This window comes from Marmota flaviventris, chromosome 5 (genome assembly GCF_047511675.1).
Source record: "Marmota flaviventris isolate mMarFla1 chromosome 5, mMarFla1.hap1, whole genome shotgun sequence".
NCBI lineage: Eukaryota > Metazoa > Chordata > Mammalia > Rodentia > Sciuridae > Marmota > Marmota flaviventris.
This window is the reverse complement of record NC_092502.1, coordinates 62402288-62417916: the sequence shown is the minus strand read 5'-3', so window position 1 is coordinate 62417916 and position 15629 is coordinate 62402288. Positions and strand designations below refer to the sequence as shown.

Sequence of the window (15629 nt, the reverse complement as noted above, 5' to 3'; positions counted from 1 at the left end):
GTATATACTCTTTTTATGTATATACTTCCACACAATCACAGTACCAACCTCTCTACAGTTACTATCTCATGTTCTCCTCCTGAAAGACCAGAAACTACCTTGCTGCAGGTCAGAGCACTTTTATCCTTTCATTTTGTACCAAATTAATGCAGACTCTAAAAATAAACAGGTGAGACCCTGTCTCAAAGTTAAAAATTATAAGGGTTTAGGGATATAGCTCAGTGGTAAAGCACCCCTGGCTTTGGTCCCAGTACCAAAAATAAATGAATGAATGAAACATATTAGTTTATTGTGTAAAGCAATGTTGTCCTTCCCTCACCACTAGTTGCAACAAATTTTATCCATTTCAAAGTTTAGTTCTCCTAATTAGTACCCATCAAACTGTAGCTAATTTAGTCATACCTTTCCCCCTTGGTTTAACATCTGAAGATATTTTCTACCCATTATAAAAAATGAAGTTGTTTATTTACTTTATGGCATTTTCCTCCTCCCCTCTTAATACTTATAGTTATTGGGTTTTGATTGGCAATTTTGTTACTTTAAACATATGTACTCAGTAGTTACCAGGGCCTGGGGAGAAGGTGACAGTGGAGAGTTAGGGTTTAATGATATAAAAATTTCAGTTTGGGATAACACATTTCTGGAGATGAACAGGTTGTGAGTATATCAAATGTTATAAGTGAATTAAAATGAGAGCAATGGAATATTTTATATCACAGTAACAAAAATAAAATTCAAATTTACCACATTAGAAAAAATGTATATATACTTATGAGGTAGGTGTTATGATTTCCATTCCACAGAGTAACTTGCTGAGGCTCATACAACAAATAGTAGCAGATTTGAAACCTAATTTTCTCTAACTCAGCAACTTCTAGTTGCCCTATTCAGAATTTTTACTCATTCCCATTAAGCAGAGAATTGTACATATTCACTCAGAGAATGTGGACCTGATCGTTCATTCACTTTGGCAGATATTTTCTTGAGGGCCTACTTTGTTCCAGGCTCTATTCTGGGTGCTAAGGATCCCGCAGGACAGAAGCCAGGCGCTCAGAATTTACCTGTCGCATGCTCACCTTAAACAAGGCGCGCACATCCTGGTCCTCATTCTCCAGTGCCCAGAGCCGCCTCCGGGCAGATTCCTGCAAGGGTCCATTTACACACTTCCTGGAGCGGCTCCTCACGCAGAAGGAAAGTGTCAGATCTGAAGAACAGAGGGAGACGGATCAGGCTGGACATGCAATAAAAGAAGAAATAATCAGAAAACCCAAATCCTAAATGGGTGTCCTCCTTAATTTCAGATTAGAGTGGTCTTAAAGATCCTCCAAACACTGTTTTACACCAGCAGGGTTCTGGAGTGTCCAGCTGATGCACTCACATTGGTCATTTCTCTTTTGGTGATGACATGAGCCAGCTAGGACATACATTGCTTCCTGTGGGTGATTTGTGAAAGTTTTGAATGAATTCTGTTCTATCCATATTTAAGGAAATGTATTTATATGTCAGTTATAGTAATAGACATGTACTTTACATATGATACATACATATATGTATTTCTCTGACCAGTTGTTTGTTTTGGTGGTGTTGGTGGTGTTGGTGGTGTTGGTGGTGTTGGGACTAGAACTCAGAACCTCATGGGCTCTAACCACTGAGCAACACGCAGCCCTTACCTGTTTCTTTCTGATGCTGAATTTATTGATGTCAGGATAACATACTAAGGTCTATCCTCAATTTCTTTCAGAATGCACATTCATTTAACAAATACCTATTGAGATCCTCCTAGGAGCCAGAAACTGTCTTAGGTGCTCAGGATATAGCAGAAAAGAAAGTAGACATGTTCCCTGTTCTCAGGGAATATGAATTCTACTTGGGAGGTAATTGATTCCACAAACACATTCATTTCAGGTGGAGAAAAGTTACGTGAAAGAAATTTAATAGAGTCAAGAAACAGTGATACAACAGTTGGAGGAGAGATATGCCTTTGGATAGGATTGTCAGCAAAGGCCTCACTGAGGGGGATCATGTCACACATTAATTGTCCTTTCAAATGTGCCTCATTTAGACAATAAGTAGCAATCTTATTAACAATTACGCAACACAATAAACAGAATACATTGGGACTGGATAATGGTGGAAGTCTCTCTTTTAGCCCCAACTTGCCAGGGCCTTTCCAAATTTCCGGCACATTAGAGATGGCCCCTATCATGCTGGCCTGGGTCCACAGGACAGATTGAACTCCCCTCACCTTTAAAAGTCCTGTTTTAACCCCAAAACCCTGACGCTGCTATGGCTACAGATCAGTTCTCATGAAACACACTCAACCTGGCTTTGATATGACCTCCATGTAGATGAGAGTGCACACTTGTCTATACTCCATGGAGTCTTTTCCATTCTCACCCAACCCTTCTATCTCTGGCTACCTGCCAAGGCTCCACCCAGAAACCTCAGTTCATGCTGACCTCAAGCAAAAGGCAAAGCACAAAGATGAAACCCAGGGAGGAGTAACTTGGGCTCAAGGTTTGACTCTGCCATCTTGAACTTTTCCCCTTAGAAAAATAGCTTTGATGGAACCTTTCCTACAGGGATTTTTTAAGGTTTATTAAATGAGATATGCATATAAGCCTTCCTACTCAGTGCCTGGTATTTATTAAAGGTTCAATTAAACACATTAAGCATTAGCTGTTGCTCCTGCTCCCCTCCCCAGTATTCCAGCAATTACTGCTCATGGCTGCCTTCATTCAACAATAACTCATTCTGTGATTCCTTCCTACCAAACTCCATCTCTCCTGTTTTCCAAAACCTGATTCCAACTCCTTAGAATCTTTCCGGGACTAGTCCCCACTGACTGTTGGCCCCTTTAGTGTGAATCTCCTTGCCATGCCTGTGAAGCCACATATATAAAATGTAAAAGACCTGGATTCAAATAAGCAAATTGTTTTTGCCCTCTCAAGCACTGGGAACTGATACTCACAGCAGAATACTTGTGTGGGTGGGGACCCATAATACCCTGTGCATCACCAGAGGGGGCAGTAAACCAAGTTCACTCCAGTATTAGTGTAAGTGTATTGTGCCATATTGTCCTTCTGGAAGCCAGTGCTGTAATCATGATAATGTGTCTGATTGGCTCTGTCTGCGATTGCTTCGCATAAAGGAAAGGTTGACAGCTAGTGCCAGGTCTTCCCTCCATATTCCATGACCTTCGTGGAAACAGCATCATGATGAAAAACACTGTAAGCCAGACAAGTTCAGCCTGAAGTTTGTTTGGTTTACCTAAAGATACCCTCCATTCATTGATTTAATGCACTAATAAGGCAAAATGCTAACTCTACTGCATTCACAAAACAACAGATGGTAATTCAGGTCCTCTCCTGCCCCCCCCCAGGATGGCCCAAGCTGACAGATGATAAGCAGATTGACACACTAGCAAAAAACAAAAGGCAAGATTTGTCTCATTATCAACCAAGCAGTTTGACAGATTTTGAAACAGAATAGAAAAAAATATGGTATGATAATTATATAATATCCATTTCCATGGCTCAAAAATGTAACTTTCCCACAAATTTGTATTTTGTATCCCAGGGAAAAGAATATTTTCACAGGGTAATTAGTAACTATATTAAAGCCTATCTTTAGTGGTACATGGGGGTTACAAAGGAGGACGGGGTTCGAATCCCCTTCCTCATCACATATTAACTCTATGGCAATGAAGTTATTTTCCTCTCTAAGAGTCTGTTTTCCACCTGTTAAGTAGAGATTTGGAGGCCTCCACTTACTGGTGAGCACGTGATGATGAGAGAAACATATAAGGGATTGCCTGACTTGAGATTTGCCTTCGAAAATGGTCCCTGCCACTATAAAACAGTAATCATGTCTTCTAAAGGATTGTCCTCAGCATTTCTGACACAGGGTTCAGCACGAGTATAGTTTTCTCTCATGGCAACCTTGGCTTTGTGGACTTCACTGAAGACTCTTAAAGAGGGCCTATTCAAGGCACATGTGGAGAATAAAATCTTCCTCATGCTGATTTCCAAATATTTTTCTGCTTCTCAAAGATTTATACAGATGGCCTTTTGCTCAGCCAGTCTCATCCTACATATTCTGTATCCTTCACTCATTTATTCATTTATTTAACAAATATTTATCAGAAACTTCTACATCTAGGGTCCTGTGTTAGGTATTATAGAATATAAATGTGCCCTCCATATGTTCACCTAATGATTGGGTGTATTTATCAAACATTGGGTGTATTTATCAAACATTTTCTGAGCCCCAACTATGTGCAAACAACTCTTTGAGATATCATGTTGATTGCATAATTATTTTTTAAAATTCACTTGGCTCCCCCAAGTAACTGAAAATCTGATTGAGCATATACTTTCTCTAACCCAGAAAATATGTATGGAGTTCCTAACCTGTGCCAGATTGTGAAGAGCTTTGAGTACCAGCCTGGGAAAGGTTAAGTTCGAGCAATGGAGAATAATGAAGGTATGAATATCAGAAGGTCTTGTTTACAAGGATGTGTTTGGCGTCACACCTGGAAAGGGGTGGGAGTGGGCAGTCTGCCGAAAGTAACTGAAATGTTCTATATGAAAGGTATTTTTGAAAATAGCACTTTATCTTTGGGATTTAGATACCTGGTGTCACGTTCTGTGGCAGGAAACAGTTTTCCTTATGTTCGGATGAGGATAAACCCTCACTTGATATGATTGGATCCTTGGAAGGACTTTCTTTACCTGGAGAAGATAAAATGAAAAATTGTTGGTAGAAGGTAGGCAAGTTATAAGCAAGTTGTAAGCATGGACTGAAAGTTTTGGTCAAGTACCAATTTTATTTTCCCCCAACACTGGTGGCATGGGAGAATTCTCATTGCTATCACCATTGCCACCAAGCCAGTGGTTATCAGAGAAGTGTCATGCATGCTATCTCAATACTGCAGCAGCTGGGTGTCCCCCATGTTGTTAGTGAAGCAGATTCACATCCATGTATCAAACAAAATTCTAGGGTTTAATACACCAAAGGTGCTCAATATGCATAGAGTTTACACAGATTATTATGGATCTGACTATAGCAAGATCAATGGGTAGGTAATGGGAAGGTTTGAGGAGAGAGAGAAAGAATGGCACCATTAGACAGATCACCTGGGCATGGTCATAGTGTCCCTGAAATGTGTCATTATCACCAGATGATACTTTCCTCTGATCACTAAATAGGGTCCTATCTTGGACTTCTCTCCTCCAGCTCTGAGAAAAGTTCCTATCTTTGAAGCTGTAGAGGCAGAAGGAGAAGGAGAAGAAAGAAGACCAGGCTAGGGCAGGTGAAAGGTGCTATTCTGATAGCAGGAAGTCAAAAAGGGAAGAGTACAGTTGTAAAGTAGGAGGAAGAAGATATTAAAGAACAGAAGGGAGTTTCACTAGAGAATGCAAAATATCTCCTTCATGGTATCCCAAAAATATAATAAGGGAACTCAAGTCTTTAAGGCGTTAAATTTGGACACTGGACTCTTCAGTCCTTTTGACCAGGAACCTGCTAGAGGACTATACCATAGGGTCAGAATACTATGAGCATAATCTGGTCCTGGAAGTAAGGATTAGAAATATTGACTCAACAACTGTGTGTGCGTCAGTCATTTTATCCTCCAAGTTCCTGTAAAATTTGGGGTCAGAGACAAGCAGGCCCAAAAGGTCTTGCATTCTGGACCTGTGCTGCTAATGACACAACCCAAGAGTATAAGAGGGATGGAGCAGTCACACTCACTGCCAGCTAATGCTGCCAAGAGACTTCATCTCCATTCTATGCCTGTGAAGGGGGATTTTGATAACCAAGCAGAGGTCCTTCCCTTCCTCAGAGTGGGAGGAGTTTGCAGTTTGGGGTGATGTACAGAGAGAATAAAATGGATTGCAGCTTGAATAGGCAGAAGGAGGAGCCCATCAGCTCACAGCACTTCATCCAGTAGATCTTATTAGCTGTCAATGCTGACAGCTAAGCAGCTTAGCTGGAAGTCGGCAGTAATGAGCTACAGTTGAACAGGATCACTTTGTAGTTCTGCCCCCCAGGAACCAGAAGCTACTGAAGCAAGAAAACACTGACTCGGGAATCAGGTGATACGAGAATGAGCACAACTCAGATCTTCTCCTACACCAGCTAAATGACCATGGGAAAGATATTTCACCTGTCTACTTTTTGAGATTTTCAATTTCCCCATTTGTAAATAAAGACCTGCCTAAATTAGTGCTTCTAAACAGTGATTGCCTATCTGAATCACCTAGGTTGCTTTCTAAAAATACCAAAGCCTGGGCCTCATATTCAGAGACTCTGATTACTGTGGTCTGTAGTTTGGCTATAGTTGCTTTTTGTTTGTTTGTTCTTTCCCCAAAATGGTTTTAATTTGAACCAAGGTGGGAAACCACAAGACAGGATTGGTGTTTCACCTGGGATACTGATGAACGCAGATTCTGCTTCCGGAATTGAAAGCAGAGGTTCTGCATTACAAAGTGTTCCCAGATGATGTTTCTGCCACTGATCCCAGAATGACACCTGAAGTGGCTCACTATGTGCCTACCCTAGGGCAAAGTCTGACCACAGTCTAGAGCAAACCCACAAATGTCTTTTGTTTTTTGTTTTTTGTTTTTTTAATTAACATTTGGCCAAAAATTTCAGAGTCTTAGTTTTAAATTACTGACTTTGCTTTTGCTGCTTTCTATGTCAACTTTTTAAGATTTATTTATTGGTTCTTTTCAGTTATACATGACAGTAGAATCCATTTTGACAGAATTATAAAAGCATGGAATATATCTTGTTCTAATTCAGCCTCCAGTACCTCTCCTTCCCCTTCCCTCCCACATCCCCTATTCCCTTCCCTCTACTGATCTTTCTACCATTTATCCATGTTTTTTTTTCTAAATTAATTTCTTGTGCATGTACATGATGGTGAGATTCACTGTAGTATGTCCATATATGTGCACAGGAAAGTTATGTCAGATTCATTCCACTGTCTTTCCTTTTCCCATTCCCCCCACTTCCCTTCATTCCCCTTTGCCTCCCCTGCCTTCCCCACATTAATTTTTTTAGTTTGGATTGCTTAACATTTATAAATCAGAATATTGTACACAATCCAGATGCTTGGGTTTGCATGGAAACATAGATCTGTAGCCTAGGGCCTTCTTCCTCCTGTGGCAATCAGCAAGCACCAAATTATTGATGTTCCTCCACAGGACATTTGTTCTCCAGCCACCAGGACCTCACTATCCAATTACTCATTGACTCCCCAGCAGGCATGATATTGCCTTCTTGTAGAATTCCAGGGGAGGAGACAATGGCCTGATGCCAAGGGCCTGCAAAGTGAGTTCAACTTCAAAAGGGGAAATCCATGGTGGTAACACTGGTGTAGGCAGAGGGAGCACAACTTCTAAAAGATGTGTGAGGTTTGGAGCATAAAATTGAAGTTTTGCAAAACTGGATTATATGCATCAGAATGATTTAGGTACTTGTTTTTCAAAAGATGCCTGTATAAAATAAACACAGAGAAAATATATTTGGCTATCTGTAGGACTTGAAGATGGCAGTCCTCCTAAGCAGTATGGTAAATGTGTTACCCTCAAAAGAAATAATAGATAAAATGTAATACACTAAACTTAAGAAATTCTATTAATCAAAGCATGCTATTAAGAGAGTGATAAGCAAGTAGCAGAGTAAAAGAAAATATTAACAATATGTTTTGTCATTAAAGAATTCAAATCTAGAATACAAAAAGAATGCTAAAAATCTTTAAGAAATGGTAGGCAACCTGCTAGAAAAAATGGACAAGAGACATAAATGGGCATTTCATCAAAGATGATAGCCAAGCAGTGGATAAATGTATGAAAATGTGCTCAATTCCATTAGGAAAGTATAAATCAAAATTACAATGGAAAACCACTATGCAGACCAGCTAGAATAAAAAGGCTGGATAAAGGCAAGCATTGGTAAGAATACAGAGCCATCAGGACTCCTGTATACTACAACTATGAGGATAAACTCTGAAATTTTTCTCTTTAGCAAACTGAATTGGAGTTGAAAATTTGAATATAGTAAGACTCAGCAATTTTACTCCTACCTGTATACCCAAAAGAATACATACATATGTTCACCAAAAGCATCTACTAAAATATTCAGAACAGCACTATTCACAAGGGCCAAACCCTGGCAACAACTCAAATATCCATGTACACTAGAATGAATAAATAAATGATGCTACATATAATTAAATCTAATACTTAAATGAGATTGAATTAATTGCAACCATACAAAACAATATAGATGAGTTTATATACCTCATTAAAATTCATGTGCTATACACATGATTTCATACACAATTCTATATACATGACAAAGGGTAGTAAAAAGCTGAATTTAAAGATATCCTTGGAACTCTCCTCCACCTATTCTACCTGGAAATATCTAGGAGAGGAGTCCGGACATGTGGAATTTTATTAGCACCTTGGCTATTTCAGAAATTCCCTAAAGTGTGAGAATCTTCAAGGCAACTGGGACCCATGGGTCTTGGGATCAGTGAAGCAAAAGGACAACTCCTTGACAAACAATAAAGTCACCGAACAACTAGAGTGAGTTCTAAAGCCGAATGAGTAATTGTTGCACAGGGATTTACAGTTTACAGAGCTCTTTACACGTGGAGTTGTATTTCAATGTGAAGGAATTTTAGGACTTGCGCTTGGCTTTGAAAAAGAACCAGAGACAATTCAAAACAACGAAAAAACTACCACACAGAATGAAGTACCTTAGAAAAAATATGTAAGTTTTTTTTTTTTTTAAATATTTATTTCTTTTTAGTTATTGGCGGACACATCTTTGTTTGTATGTGGTGCTGAGGATCGAACCCGGGCCGCACGCATGCCAGGCGAGCGCGCTACCGCTTGAGCCACATCCCCAGCCCCAATATGTAAGTTTTTAACAATTGAAAGAAAATAAACCAAAAGGCTTATGGAGGTTATTACTGAATCATTTTATTATTTATTTATTTTTTATTATCTTCACTCAACTTTTGTCTGCTTACCAAATACTCTGTAATGGACATGCATTTGTTTTCTAACACTGAAGGCAGGAAGAGAAATGTCCAGGAACAAGGGGCAATCGGACAGCCCTGGACTCAAACCGCGGATCACCTGGCTTCATCATTAGCCAGGTGATCCATGCGAACCCTTCATAAAGCTCCTGTGGCTCTGACTACATCCCTACCTCCAAAAGTATGCACGTGATTCAAGCCTAAGCCAATCAGGTTATACTGTGCCGTGTCCTTGTGACCAAAGTTAAGCCATGAGAATTAGTCCTAGAACCTGCAACACTCTTAGACATGAAATTTCTTTTCATGGCACCTGAAAACTATGACTATGACCACCTAAAATGGTGGGACCCCTGCTATGGGGAGAAAGCCTGCTGAGGTTGAGGCTATCCAGACTCAAACAGAGCTTAGGAAAGAGTTTCCTGATTAACATCACTTGAATATCTTGATCAAACCATATTTGAAGGAAAGTAATATCACTGTACTTTTTCATTTATTAATCAACAAATTATTTTTCATGTAAGTTGGTTTCATTTATATTAACATTGATCAGAAAAAGTTGTTAATACAACTTTTTTTTTTGTTATTTTTTTTTATAAACAAAACCAGTGGGAAAGGCAGTGGAATGAGATGGACATCATTACTCTAAGTACATGTATGAAGATACGAATAGTGTGACTCTACATTGTGAAGAACCAGAGATACGAAAAAATTGTGCTATATACGTATACTATGAATTGAAATGCATTCTGCTGTCATATATAACAAATTAGATTTTTTAAAAATTTGATCCAAAAAAAAAACCAGTGGGATCTGTTTTATAACTGCCCAACCTGGTTTTCTAAGTGACTATACTATTTTGTATTCCTATCAGCAATGTACAAGATTTCCAGTTGCTCCATACCTCATCAAAACTTGATATTGTCAGTCTTTCTAATTTTAACCATTCCAATAATTCTGTAATTTTATTTTTTTTTCAATTTGCATTTCCCTAATAACTAATTATAGTAAGTATTTTTAAGTGGGCTTAATTGTCATCACTATATTTTCCACATAAAAGTGTATGTAGAAACATTTTGCATTTTTCTAGGTTGTCTTCTCACTTTTGAGATTTAAGAGGTTTTTTTAAACATATGTTCTGGACATAAGTATCAGATACATGTTTTGTAAATATTATTCCCAAATTTATTGCTTGGCTTTTATTTTCTTGGAAGATCTATATATGAGGAGAGAAAGAAAGATCACCAGTAAAGAGATCAGCAGGGCAGGCCTGAGCGGGCTTCATAGGCACATGAGATGGTAGCGGCTGAGCCTGTACATGGGGGAGGTAACTGGTAACCAAGGGTCTTGGGTAAGTATGGCAGGTCAGGATGGGGTCACTTTATGGCAGGAGACTTGTTTAGAACAGATACAGTATGCAACTGGGGGCTACGAAACATCCTTGAGCATGAGAGTGGCATAATAAAAGTGAGCGCTCCACTTGGGGTGGGTTAGGAAGAGCAGGGAGAGGCAAGCATCAGGAGCAGAGAGGCCCACTAAAATGCTGCTAGGGAAACCCAGGGGTGTGTGAGCATGTGAGCTGTCACCTTGGCGATGAGAAGTGAGGGGATAGAGTAAATTATACTGTTTTTGTTGTTTGTTTTGTTTGTTTGTTTTTGTTGTTTTTCTTTCATTTTTGTTGTTGTTGTCGTTGTTGTTGTTGTTGTTGTTACCTGGGATTGAACCCAAGGGGGCTTTACCACTTATCCACAGTTTCCCAGCCCTTTTTGTGTGTTATTTTGAGACAGGGTCTAAGTTGCTGAGGCTAGCCTGGAACTTAAAATCCTCCTGCCTTAGCCTCCAGCCACTGGGATTATGGGCATATAACACAACACCTGGCACTGTTTTAAAGTTGAGAGAGAGAGAGAGAGAGAGAAGGCATCATGACCTCTGAAATGTGAGAGGTAAAGGTAATGTGAAGGCAATACACACAGAAAATGAAAGTGGGAAGAAAATGAAATAAATCCTGTAGTTTCACTCTTAATTTGACTGTCCAGAAACTGAGGCCCCAGAGAGGAGTGGTGCTCTGACCAAGGTCATTCAGCAAGTTATCAAAAGAGTCAGAGGTCATCCAAATCACTTGGTACAGACGCTGCTATTTTCACACATTATACAACCTCAGAACTCTGAGGCCTAAGATCTCGGATCAGGCAGACACCTCAAGGACAGGAACATGTTGAAAATGAGAATTCACTCCACTTTCTCCTCTGTCTCTTCTCTGCTCCTACCCACCACCATCACGCCCAACTTAAAAAGAAAACGAAACAGCCGACATTTCCCGTCATGCTTTGTTCCTCCACCCACATGTTTTCTTCTTCTTTGACCCAACAGGCCTACCATCAGCAGTTTTTATGATGTAAACCTACATTCTCCTTGCTAGAACAAATATCAAATTAGAACTACAGCTACATCTAGCCATATGGATACATCTCAGATGATTATGTTGGTGGGGGAAGAAAGCAAGTTGCATAATGATATCATTTTGTTTTAGTTTAAAAGTCTGCAAAGTAATTCTTTGCAACGCTCTCGGGGGCATGAATATGTAGTAAGAGCACAAAAACCACAGGACTCATGAAAGTGATTAACTTTGGTGAGAGAGAGGAATGAGATTGGAAAGAGTTCTGCAGGGGACCCTAATGGTATCTGTAATGTTTTATTTCTTCAGAAACTAAGCGAAAGAAATAAAGAAATTCTGAGGCCACCATGGCAAAAAGTAGAAATCTGTTGGGGGGCTTATTATTCTAATATTCTGAACTATTACAGTGTTCAAAATGCTTCACAATTCTTGTAGAATTCGAAGGCGACGTGCCATTTACTAGTGTCAGCATTTGTGATTTCATTATTGTTATACTGATGATTCATGTTTACCAGAAAGGTTGAAAGGAAAGTTACAAATACTAGTGATCAATGCAGGCACATATATCTCTCCCACATCTTCTATTTAAGAATTTCAGCCAAATTTCTTCAAAAGGGTGTTGAAGATAAGGGAGAAGGGGTATTGAAGATAAGGGACAAAGGCTAGATGCTTCCAGACCAACGAACTCTGACATGCCTGTGATCTGACGTGAGCAATTTTAGTTTACTAAGCAACAGTAAGAAACTCAAAGGGTGGAGGAAGTGGAGGTGATGGCTGGCGATTGACCCATGACCCACCCTCTCACCATGTGCAACTGGGAGATTTCTGTGAGCAAACAAATAAACACCACAGGAACAGATGCCTCAGAAAGAGCTCACACAAGAGAATGCAGCATGCCCAGGACCGTCATAGCCAACATCCAACAGCACCACACCACAGCCCAGCCAGCCAGATGTCCAGTGCTCCTCTCCCGCCTCCCTCACCCCCGAGGACACAGTTTGGACCTCACTGCTCACTCCCACTTAAATGAACACAATGGCAAAAGCAGCCAAGGAACGATGAGTATGGACTCCTGCTCCAGTGGATTCAGGAATTAGGAAGAAGGGATGTGGGAGTGGTCCATGTTGGCTAACAGTAAGACAGCCTGCCGTTACTGGGATTGCCCAAAACTGACCCCATGTCACGTCTGCAAGATGAATTGCCTAATTGAATCCCTCCAGCAGTTCCATGAGATAGATACTATCACTAGATCCAGTATACAGCCAGGAAAACATGAGGTAGGTTCAAAGGAGGTAAGAGACTTGCCCAAAGTCATACCACTACAAATTCACTCCAAGATGTGTCTCAGACTTTGCCTTCTTTTCTCTAGCATATAGAAGGGAAGCTAGAATGGGGATTTTATATCAGCTGGCCTCAGACCTACAACACCCATTATCTCCGCCCCCTAGAGAAGAACCTGACACATGTGGAGAAGAGTATAGAACCGCATGGCATGAAAGACTTCGAGAGAAATAACTAGTAAGCCGACTTGGTGAAATAAGAGAATCCAGGGGCCAACCAGTTGTCAAAGGCAAAAAACAGGTGACGGAACAAAACAAGTGGAGAGTGTCATGGACTTTCAAGGCCAGCCTCTCTCATGTTGGCTTCTTTGTTCTGCACTGCAGAACTCTGTTCTGCCTGAGACCTTTGTCCTGCAGAAGCAGAGTGGCTGTGCCTGAAGCTGGGCTCAGGCAGCAGAAGCAGAGCTCCTCAGGCAGTTCACAACCCCCCAATTTTACAGATGACCAAATGAAGCCCTGAGAGAGAATGCAATATGCCAGGGTCATAGGAATGTAACTAACAACAGCCGGGCACTGTGGTGCACACCTGTAATCCCAGCAGCTCTGGAGGCTGAGGCAGGAGGATCATGAGTTCAAAGCCAGCCTCAGCAACAGCAAAGCGCTAAGCAGTTCAGTGAGACCCTCTAAATAAAATACAAAATAGGGCTGGGGAGGTGGCTCAGTGGCCGAGTGTCCCTGAGTTCAATCTCTGGTACCAAATAAAGAAAAAACAAAGAGGAAGAAAAATAAAAATTTTTAAAAAAAGAAATGTAATTAACAAGGTCTAATATTTATTATATTTAATTAACCATGGGCTGGGCTGTTCCCAATATTTCACATGTAAACTTTACACCACTAGGAAAGCATAATCATGTCACAAAATCTACAGATGTGCAAACTATAGCACAGAGAAGTTAATTTCTTAAGGCAAGTAAAAAAAACAAAGATTAAACCCAGTGACTTTGCCCTCAAAGAATAAGTCAGATCTAGAAAACGAGCCCTGGCTTCTAGACCAGCAGTCCTTCTTGGACTGGTCAAGTTTATATTCTGGGAGGAGTGCTGGGGTGACCATGAGAAGGACGTGCTCTGCCTGCCCCCACAGGTGCAAGCACAATAGGATTTCAAGGAAGTTGGTAAATCCTAGAAATCTAGAGAAGCAAAATATGTCATAGCCTTTTGTGCCAAATGTGTTGTTTGGTTCTCCTGGACCTTCCAGGTTTTAGCACTGACTGCATCCAAGGAAAGCACTCAGTACCAGGCTAAACCAGGATGGCTGGTCACCTTGTCTCAAGTCTCAGATGACCAAACAGCTTCTTAGAGCAACAACTCTTTGATCTCAGCTGGATGTGCCTAATACCACTGTAACAGGTAGGAGGCAGGAAAATGCCTGTTTTTCAGCAGCACAATCTTGAGGAAAACAAGGTTGAATGACAGAGGCCAAATTTATGACCACCCATAGAGTGCAGAGGAACTCACTGCCGGAACCTTCTTCCTGTCCTAGGGAATCTTGGGAGGAAAGGAAGGAAGGGCTTAGTCACACCCTAGGAGTGGCAGCCAAGAGCAGCCCCCGCTCCCCCTCGGCAGAGTGAGCTCAAAGCCTCGTTCTTTAGGAAAGTAGATGCTTCTCAGGCTTCACTCCGTTTTTACAAAGGCAGAAAGACAAATACAACCGAGGGAGGTAAGAGAGGCACCAGAGACCACAGCCATCTCCCCACCTTTAGAAGAGCAACTTCCCCAACCCAGCAGCTCCCTGGGTTTTCACTGTACCAACCAGTTTGGCCAAGTCACCCGTCAGAGTCCCCCAGGAAACTCACCTGAGCTCCAGGGCAGACTCCGCTCCCTGGGGATGCAGAAACAGCCACCCATGTGTGCACCATCCTCCCGGGCCAGGGCCCCAGGGAACACCAGCCAGAGAGCTTTGGGAGCCTCCCAACGGTGTCCCTCCTACCGCCTCCTCCCTGGCACACTAGGGACCTAGGCTGCTCAATGCACAATGAAGCTTTTGATATCCCGTCTGTAGCAGGAGGCCAAGGAGGGTGGGAGGGGCCACCCAGCCAGCAGGCCTGATAGTCCTTGCACTGTCCGGCTCTGCCCAGAGAGCAGCCCTCCTCCTGCCTGTCCACAGATTGCTCCATGCCTATCAGGCTGTGGCACATTCCTCACATTCTGGGATTGAGATGCACAGTTTGGGTCTTGTGGGGGCAGTCAGGGCGGAGGAGGAGGGCAGAGAGTATTCCAGGAATCAAGGCCACTGGTCCTGCTCCCTCCCTGACTGACTTGGCCCTAGCAGACTCCTCTGCCACCCCTTGGAAACTGATCCCCACCCAGCCCCTCTCTGCAAAGCCTCCCTTGGCTATCTGATAATGCTGGAGCTGTGGGCGCAGTACCTCACAGTGTCAGTGTGCCAGCTCCTCCTTGGTAAGCACCCGTGAATGTGCAAACCCCCAGCTGTCTCCCAAATCACCTGATGCAGCACGTTACAGGTGAGGAGATGGAGGACCACACTCATTTAAGACTATGGGTATGTATGAACACTCACCCCACCAAACTAATCTCTTTCCAGATTTGGCAGGGAAGCTGGGGAATGCAACTGATGCAGTGTGGCTGAATTTCGGAAAGTCTCCCATGAGATCTTTCGAAGGAAAAGACACAACTGAGTGCCTACAGTTACACGGAGGCACGATGACCTAACAACAGCCAAGCCCAAGGATCACTGTTCACTCAATGGGCCTTTCATGCCTAAAGCAAAAGTCCATGGTGAGCCGTCCAAAGATGAGGAGGCGTGCGTGGGGAGGAGGCAGGGTCCTGACAGCTTGACTTGGAGGCTTTTTGAGACTTGTGTCAGCTCAAGGCGTGTTAA

The 15629-nt window shown here is 41.8% G+C and overlaps 1 protein-coding gene and 1 long non-coding RNA gene across 7 annotated transcripts in view; one reads left to right on the top strand and one right to left on the bottom strand.

Annotated features, from left to right (window-relative positions):
* The window catches only part of Sh3tc2 (SH3 domain and tetratricopeptide repeats 2), a 56869-nt gene extending 42126 nt beyond the window's left edge, over positions 1 to 14743 (bottom strand). For all 3 annotated transcript variants that reach the window (XM_071612256.1, XM_027949371.2, XM_071612257.1), the window contains exons 1-3: positions 14584 to 14743; positions 4635 to 4733; positions 1077 to 1204 (exon numbers count right to left, since the gene is read on the bottom strand). In XM_071612256.1, the coding sequence (XP_071468357.1) occupies positions 1077 to 1204; positions 4635 to 4733; positions 14584 to 14635 (279 nt within the window). In that variant the 5' untranslated portion in view covers positions 14636 to 14743. The remainder of the gene's footprint in view (positions 1 to 1076; positions 1205 to 4634; positions 4734 to 14583) is intronic.
* Positions 12214 to 15629, top strand: part of LOC114103619 (uncharacterized) — a 7634-nt gene continuing 4218 nt past the window's right edge. For 3 of the 4 annotated variants that reach the window (XR_003584701.2, XR_011707589.1, XR_011707588.1), the window contains exons 1-4: positions 12214 to 12727; positions 12820 to 13031; positions 13986 to 14137; positions 15333 to 15526. This is a non-coding gene — a long non-coding RNA (uncharacterized lncRNA). Of the gene's footprint in view, positions 12728 to 12819; positions 13539 to 13985; positions 14138 to 15332; positions 15527 to 15629 lie in introns of those variants that run through there. The other variant, XR_011707587.1, reaches the window with a different exon arrangement.